Source organism: Arachis ipaensis, chromosome B05, assembly GCF_000816755.2.
Source record: "Arachis ipaensis cultivar K30076 chromosome B05, Araip1.1, whole genome shotgun sequence".
Lineage (NCBI taxonomy): Eukaryota > Viridiplantae > Streptophyta > Magnoliopsida > Fabales > Fabaceae > Arachis > Arachis ipaensis.
In genome coordinates, this window is record NC_029789.2 from 109,763,240 (window position 1) to 109,771,908 (window position 8,669).

The 8,669-nt window shown below is 38.0% G+C and overlaps 1 protein-coding gene and 1 long non-coding RNA gene across 4 annotated transcripts; both read right to left on the reverse strand.

The window, feature by feature from the left end:
- On the reverse strand, nucleotides 1-2,928 carry LOC107641979. 3 transcript variants are annotated; one of them, XR_002363347.1, is made up of 3 exons: nucleotides 2,637-2,928; nucleotides 2,402-2,560; nucleotides 1-271 (listed from the first exon to the last, which is right to left on the reverse strand). It is a non-coding gene; the product is annotated as an uncharacterized LOC107641979 (long non-coding RNA). The 3 variants fall into 3 exon arrangements; XR_001620557.2 differs by lacking the exon at nucleotides 1-271 and having other exon boundaries at nucleotides 2,397-2,560; nucleotides 2,637-2,690; nucleotides 2,786-2,928; XR_002363346.1 differs by lacking the exon at nucleotides 1-271 and having other exon boundaries at nucleotides 2,397-2,560.
- Nucleotides 5,230-6,168, reverse strand: LOC107640837. The gene is made up of 2 exons (XM_016344339.1): nucleotides 5,944-6,168; nucleotides 5,230-5,862 (listed from the first exon to the last, which is right to left on the reverse strand). Exons 1-2 carry the CDS (start codon nucleotides 6,166-6,168, stop codon nucleotides 5,230-5,232), a joined length of 858 nt encoding a protein of 285 aa, XP_016199825.1.

Genomic DNA, 8,669 nt, shown 5'->3' on the forward strand with positions numbered 1-8,669 from the left:
CCTGACTAAGCCTGCGAAGCTAAGGCTGGCCGGAGGGTATATATATACATATAAACATACATAAGTGTTCTCAAATTATCCCCAAATACACTATAATATCAAAATAACTCCTATCTCTCCCTCAACCTCTAAGAGGAGCAGCATACATAAGTTACTTGGAGAGTAAGCCAAACACATATATACATATATACAGCCAGAAGCCAAAATACATCCAAGGACTACTTCGCTTTCCAGGATCTAGACGCCTAGTGAGGAGCCTCTCGACCTGTATCTGAAAAACAACAATACAATATGAAATGAGAACCGAAGGTTCTCAGCATGGTAAAAGTGCCACGCGTATAATAAATAAGGTCCTGAGAATGCCATAGGCAATCCTAGAACTTCGTTATACAATTATCCAACCTAATTACTAAACAAAAACCATAAACAGGGGTAGGTATTCTAAATCTACCTAACTTACTCAATTTCAATCCACACCTATCACCAAACCATTTCTCCATTTCCTCCATCCCTCCATCATCCATAATGCAATAGGAACAAACAACCAAACAAGTTCAAGCACAAGTAATGAACAGATAATACAAGTAGCAAATATACAAGTAGTAGGTGATATATATCAATTAGGCAATCCTAATTAAGGCATAGCAAACAAAGCACACATATGCATATGATGAATGTCAATCCAACTGGCCGTGAGCTCACGTGTCGGTTATTTTGCCAGAACCCGACACATCTGGTAGCTAACCCAGACATTGGTCTCTAGGTTGCGCATCTCTAGGAGGAGCATAAACGAAGGAGAGTGCCTTTCCACATCGAAGGAGTGTGCCTTTCCACCTTGCAACCAGAGAAGAATGTGGGGGAAACAATACGAAGGAGAGTGCCTTTCCACCTTCCCCACATCTGCATCACGACAAGAGAGGGAACTTCCGTCCTCAACTTGCCATATCGACCATTTCGGCCACACACAGTCATTCCCAAATCTCATTATTTATCATCATTATTTCCTTACATTCGTTCTTTATAGCCATAACATGTATTCATTTAGCTTTCACATCATTCTCTTATAATTCATCATGTTTACCCTTTTCGGGTCCTGACCAAACCATTTATCAAACTCTTCTCAACCTCTTTAAAATCGAATAATCTTAAAATCAACCCAACTCTAACATTAAATCAATCACATCACACGAAGGTTAAACTTTAACTTCTCGAACCCATGACTATCACTAAGACATCCTCGATACTCTATTTTCTTTTCCGTTTTTAATATAATAAATGAACTCGGAATTGTGCAAACTTTATGTCCAGGCGTTCATCTTGGAATAAGCTTTCTAACAAATCAAAGATCATAATTTTCTGATTTCTCTAGTCTCAGGAATAAAGGAAAAACCGTGACTGCTCTGCAGTGCATAAAACCAATAAAACAGCAACAGCATGTGATATTCAAAATTCAATATAAAATCCAAGTTAAATCCAATGACTTTAAAAATTAATTTAGTTAAACTTTACTCATCCAGGTTTTTTTCTCAATTAGTTCTGAGTTAATACCATTTTTAATGAAGAAGTTACATTACCTGGAGTTTTAGTGAAAATGAGTCAAAATCTGTTTTAGAAACCAACAAGCTTAGTACCTTTCAATTTGAATAACTTTTATTACAAAACTCCAATTAAGCTAAATTTTGGTTTGGGAACTCCTACCTCATCCAGAAACAAGTGTGTCTTGATTTCAACCCAATTGCTATTCAATTCTAAGAGTTACAAGCATTGGAAGTTGGTGCATAGCATGCTGAAATCTGTTTCTTTTCAGCTTTGACCATCAATATTCAAAAATTCACAACTCCCAATCCTCAACTCTTAAAATTCTAAAGTTTTAGAGTAATAAAGCAAGTTAATCAAATTTTATAACAAAATTGGTTTCACTCCAAAACTCAAATCGTAGAAGTCGCAGCAAGACAAACAAGTTTCTGCCCTGTTTGACCTTTACTGCTGCAGGACAGATTTAACAACCTAACTTTAAAAATTTGTCATAAATTGTATATTTAACAAAAAGGTCCCAAATTTTCCAGTTTGATTCCTTATATTCCCAAGTTTAGCCCAAACTTAGTCTCATACAATTCCGATCATTACATAATTAGTTACAGCATATGCAATACTACCACAATACAACTCTACATCCTCATTAACAAACACCAATCCTAATCCATCATAAATAAATATAAGAGCACACCATTAATAACTTCCAAACCTCATAATTCCAATATATATTCACCAAAAAATCTATTCCAACAACATTACAAGGCTAATCATTAAATACAACAAACAATTCAACTTATCCTATGGTTCCTCTAACCTAAGTTTTCACAACACCGTAAATATTAAACGTGTGAAACTTAAACCATACCTTGGCCGATCACTTAATTCACCCAAGGCAGCCTCTCAACACAAAATTACAGCCCCTCCAAGCTCAAGTAAAACAGCCACAAACTAAGCTTTGATCACCAACAAACCTCCAAATATTCTCAATTAAATTCCAATGCTTATATACCCACTTAATCTACACCTAATATATATACATATTCCAATTTCAGTTTTTCCATAATAAATACAAGATTAAGCTAGGGTTAGGGTATCCTTACCATAACCATATGCTCAATAGCTTGAACCCATAAATCCCGGAAGCTAACTTGAACCTAGAACACAAGAATTGAACAATTTTTAACTTAATCGTTCATGAATTTCCGAAATTAGGGGAAGCTGGATGAGAAGGAAATAATGAGTTACCTACCAAATTGGTCCATGGGTTTCGTAGAGCTCGTCGCGGTGAACGTGTAGTCGCAAACGGTTCGTCAATCGGAGCTCCGGATCAAAAGTTATTGAGAGTTAAAGTTTGAGTGAGGGTTAGGGAGCTCTCTTCCTCCCCCAACCTTGGCGTGCTGGATGCAGAATGGGGAAGAAGAGCTTCTGTCCCCTTTTTAAGTACAGGTCCGGTTGGACCCACGGGTCCGATTTGGACCCCGGTTCAACCGGTTCAGTCTTTTCGGTCCAATTTTGGGGCAAATTTTCGAAATTGGTATCAAAATTCTCGTTTCGACGAGCTCTATCCTATTTTGATATTAGTTTTGCATTTTTTACTTTCCTAATTAAAATTCGAATTATTGAGTAATTATTTACCGATTTTAGCGGGATTTACATCCTACCCACCTAATTAGGAATTTTGCCCTCAAAATTCAGATTCTGTTTTCTGAAAAGAGATGTGGGTAGTCCTTCGGTATAGTTAGAGTTTCTTGAAGCTAGCCTCGTTACTCGAAATGTCCATGTTCTTTCATTTAACTAGCTTAGGTTGTAAGATATGAATTTGTTTTAGAAGCGTGTTTCAGAAGTTACGAAATTTGGAATACGTCGAATAGATTCGAAAGTTACGGCAGAAATCTATTTGGCACGCCTCTGACCATTAATACTCTCCAAAAGTTAAAATAGGCTTACTTAGTGGGTTTTAACTTTCTTGTTCTTGATTGCTCATCCAATTCTAGTCGTTGAAGTAATCTTCAGAGATAGGTGTCCTTTTCCTTCCAGCTTGAAAAGTCTTCTTCTCAAATCTGCCTAACTCTTTGTCGGCTTTCATAGTAAGAATTCTAACTCAGATTTGCGTAACTTTTTCTTTGTTGTCTCGGCTATCAAATTCAGGAACTAAGGTATCCGATGCTCTAGTAATACAGGGGCATTTAGTGCTCTGTGAAGCTCCATCCTCTATCCTAGTCCTCGACGATCTTTATCGAAATTGGTAATTACTCTTCCTTACTCCCAGTGTAGGACCTCCAATGGTTGCAACATTCCGATTTATGCTTTATTCTTTATTTCTGGCTACCCAAAAATATCTTCTTTGATTCATGGTATGTCTTAGCAGTTTCAGGGTAAGTTTAAAAATCTTGTCTCGTAAGTTCCGGAAACTAGTTTCTCATCTTAACTTCCAATCTCGACACAACTTTCTCTTGGTATCTTCCTGATTCAACATGCCTCAATACTCTTAGTATCTCCTTATCACCATTATTGCGCTCCCTAAGTCCTTGACTCTATGATCTCTATTTCGGCATTGGACATATAAATCTCTTCTTAATTTCCTTTTGTTTACCAGTCTTCAACATCTTTGACGGCTCCTTATTATCTCGTTACACGTCCCGTACCTCATCGATTCCATGTTGTAACCTAGCAATGGATTTAGGCCAACACTTCCAACACTCTCATTCTTCCAACTTAGAAATTTAACTCATCTAACATTTTCTCCTTTGGAATTAACGTCCAAGAATCTTTTAGAAACTTCTTGCTTAGGGCATCTATCACAACCTCACGACGTTGCATCCGCATGCATCTTAAGTTTTTCAATAATACATCGTAGTCATTCCCTAAACGGTTCGTTAGGCTCAAGTGATACGAGCATTGGAATGAAGGTCAATCTTCTTTCTATGGCTCAAAGGCTTTCATCGGATCCTGGTAATTCATTCCCACGGTGTACCTCACTGCATCTATTTAGTCATGAGCGATACGATCGGTGAGGATTAAGGCTCTAAATTCCCTAGTAATGTCACAAGTTCGTTTTGCATTCAAAGGTCTTGCTCTAAGAAATCAACGTCTCTCTGGTTACAGTTGGGATTCATACGCAATACTAATAAGGCTCGAGTTGATTTTCAAAGAAATATTAAGCTTGAAAGACAAATGAATAGTGTGAACAATGTTCGTGAGAAAATAGAAAGAGTTTTATATACGGTCAATCAGAGTTGTATCAAAATAATAGAATGCACAAGAAGAAGAATTTAGATGCATCTCAAGAAAGAAAACCGGACCAAAAACATTTGATAATATGGATTAGTGTGATGTCTCACTTCCTATATGCAAATAAAATTTCAGGTATCAGTTTCAGTTTACCTTTTCCTTCTTGTGACCCACCATCATCTTGGGCCCTCTTACGTGAATAGACTATTGTTCCATTCCCCTGATTCACTTATCTCTAAGAGTCTTGATTATTCATCTAACGCCAACTAAAAACTTCACTAAGATCTGCAGGCTTTGACGATAATACCCTATTCGGAATAATTTAGTTTGGTTCTAAGTTTTAACCTAGGTCTTTCTTCTCTATCTTTGACTATGAGTAATGATGGTATCCTAGAATAATTCATTGCATCTCAAATCCAATCATTGCATTTACCTTAACCTAGTGATTGTGATCTATCTGCATCATGAGTTTCCACCACGAGGATTAGGACAGTCCTTAACTAGATGCCTAGGTGATCCGCACCGGTAACACAAACCTTGCTTGTTTTTATGCTGCCTATTTGGTCGGTAGTTCTCAGTCCTCTTGAATTCTTGACTCCTTGGTGCCAAATTTTGATGGTGATCTCTTTGGTGGGACTCCCGGTTATCATTTTTTGCCACAGCTGCATTCCTCACACATTCTTCAGCTATCCGACTCTTGTTCACAAGTTCAGAAATCACCCGGATCTCCATAGGTGCTAAAAAGCTCTGAATGTCGCTCCGAAGGCCTCCTTCATACTTAATGCATTTCCACTCAGCAAAGTCCTCAGGAGCTCCCTGACAAATCCGTGAGAAACGGCACAGTTCCTCAAACCTGCTAGTGTACTCAGTGATGGTCATCTGACCTTGTTTTAGCTGAAGCAGTTCAAGTTCCTTAGCATTTCTGGGTGAACTGGGAAAGTATTTCTTATAGAATTCCTCTCGGAACAACTCCCAAGAGATTACAACCCCATCAGGCTGCAGAATGCACCTCACGCCCTGCCACCAATGCTGAGCTTCACCTTGTAGCTGGTAGGTCTCAAACTCAACCCACTGTTCTTCAGGAACATGCTGAGCCTATAATGCTTGCTCAATGGCTTGTACCCAGTTATCCGCATCAGTAAGGTTCGAGGTTCCTCTGAAGGTCGGAGGATGAACCTTCAGGAAGGAGGAAAGCGTCATAGGACCATTATCGCCATTGTTTCCATTGTTACCATTATTTATTTGGTTTCCCAGGGCTTCGGCTGTCGCTTGCATCGCCGCGGCCATATTCCCTAGAGTAGCCATGAAGTCTACATGATTAGGAATATTTCCTGTCGCTTCAGGCATAGCATTGCCTAGTCTGCCTCTACCTCGCCTGCGTCCGCGTTCGCAAGTCGACATCTGGTCCCTATACACACCAACCAAGTGATATCAAGTTGATCAGTCTCAATATCGCAAGTCTAGTGCTTTAAGATCTAAATGCATACTCATGGACGTTTGTGCCACATATATCAGTTAGATTTTCTAATAGCACATAGACACATACACAGAGAATGCACAGAAGCATAATCAGTTCGTCCTCAGGATCTATAGGAACGAACTGCTGTTATACCATAATGTAACACCCTACCATACTTAGTATTATGCTTAAGTCATAAGACTAAGATAGTAAGGTATTACGACTTCTAAGAATAGTAATATATATAATAATAAAGAAAAAGATATTTAACTAGGAGCCTTGAAAAATGGGTAAAACAAAATCGCAAAATAAAAAGCGCAACGCTCAGGAAAGGAATACTTGCGTGCTAAGAAACCTAATAGAAACATGATAAAGATAAGCAAAAGAATAAAGGACAACGAAGGAAGCAGCATAACTAGCCCCTGACTCAGCCTGCGAAGCTAAGGCTGGCCGGAGGGTATATATATACATATAAACATACATAAGTGTTCTCAAAATGTCCCAAAAAACACTATAATATCAAAATAACTCCTATCTCTCCCTCAACCTCTAAGAGGAGTAGCATATAAGTTACTTGGAGAGTAAGCTAAACACATATGTACATATATACAGCCAGAAGCCAAAATACACTTAAGGACTACTTCGCTTTCCAGGATCCAGACGCCTAGTGAGGAGCCTCTCGACCTGCTTCTGAAAAACAACAATACAATATGGAATGAGAACTAGAAGTTCTCAGCATGGTAAAAGTGCCACGCGTATAATAAATAAGGTCCTGAGGATGCCATAGGCAATCCTAGAACTTCGTTATACAATATCCAACCTAATTACTAAACAAAAACCATAAACAGGGGTAGGTATTCTAAATCTACTTAACTTACTCAATTTCAATCCACACCTATCACCAAACCATTTCTCCATTTCCTCCATCCCTCCACCATCCATAATGCAACAGGAACAAACAACCAAACAAGTTCAAGCACAAGTAATGAACAGATAATACAAGTAGCAAATATACAAGTAGCAGGTGATATATCAATTAGGCATTCCCAATTAAGGCATAGCAAACAAAGCACACATATGCATATGATGAATGTCTATCCTACTGGCCGTGAGCTCACGTGTTGGCTATTTTGCCAGAACCCAACACATCTGGTAGCTAACCCAAACATTGGTCTCTAGGTTGCGCATCTCCAAAAGGATCATAAATGAAGGAGAGTGCCTTTCCACATCGAAGGAGTGTGCCTTTCCACCTTCTCCTGGAGGATATACGAAGGAGAGTGCCTTTTCACATCGAAGGAGTGTGCCTTTCTACCTTGCAACCAGAGAAGAATGTGGGGGAAACAATACGAAGGAGAGTGCCTTTCCAGCATCCCCACATCTGCATCACGACAAGAGAAGAAACTTCCGTCCTCAACTTGGCTTATCGACCATTTCGGCCACACACAGTCATTCCCAAATCTCATCATTTATCATCATTATTTCCTTACATTCATTCTTTATAGCCATAACAACATGTATTCATTTAGCTTTCACATCATTCTCTTATAATTCATCACGTTTACCCTTTTCGGGTCCCGACCAAACCATTTATCAAACTCTTCTCAACCTCTTTAATATCGAATAATCTTAAACTCAATCCAACTCTAACATTAAATCAATCACATCACACGAAGATTAAACTTTAACTTCTCGAACCCATGACTATCACTAAGACATCCTCGACACTCTATTTTCTTTTCTATTTTTAATATAATAAATGAACTCAGAATTGCGCAAACTTTATGTTCAGGCGTTTATCTCGAAATAAGATTTCTAACAAACTAATAATCATAATTTTCTGATTTCTCTAGCCTCAGAAATAAAGGAAAATCCGTGACTGCTCTGCAGTGCATAAAACCAGAAAAACAGCAGCAGCATGTGATATTCAAAATTCAATATAAAATCCAAGTTAATTCCAATGACTTTAAAAATTAATTTAGTTAAACTTTACTCATCCAGGTTTCTTTCTCAATTGGTTCTGAGTTAATACCATTTTTAATGAAGAAGTTACATTACCTGGAGTTTTAGTGAAAATGAGTCAAAATCTGTTTTAGAAACCAACAAGCTTAGTACCTTTCAATTTGAATAACTTTTATTACAAAACTCCAATTAAGCTAAATTTTGGTTTGGGAACTCCTACCTCATCCAGAAACAAGTGTGTCTTGATTTCAACCCAATTGCTATTCAATTCTAAGAGTTACAAGCATTGGAAGTTGGTGCATAGCATGCTGAAATCTGTTTCTTTTCAGCTTTGACCACCAATATTCAAAAATTCACAACTCCCAATCCTCAACTCTTAAAATTCTGAAGTTTTAGAGAAATAAATAAAGTTAATAAATTTTATAACAAAATTAGTTTCACTCCAAAACTCAGCTAGTAGAAGTCGCAGCAAGACAAACAAGTT

Coding starts and splice junctions, on each gene's coding strand:
- LOC107640837 (XM_016344339.1), bottom strand. CDS start 6,168: ATGTCGACTTGCGAACGCGGACGCAGGCGAGGTAGAGGCAGACTAGGC. Junction 5,863..5,943: donor CGCTTTCCTCCTTCCTGAAG/GTTCATCCTCCG, acceptor CAAGCATTATAG/GCTCAGCATGTTCCTGAAGA.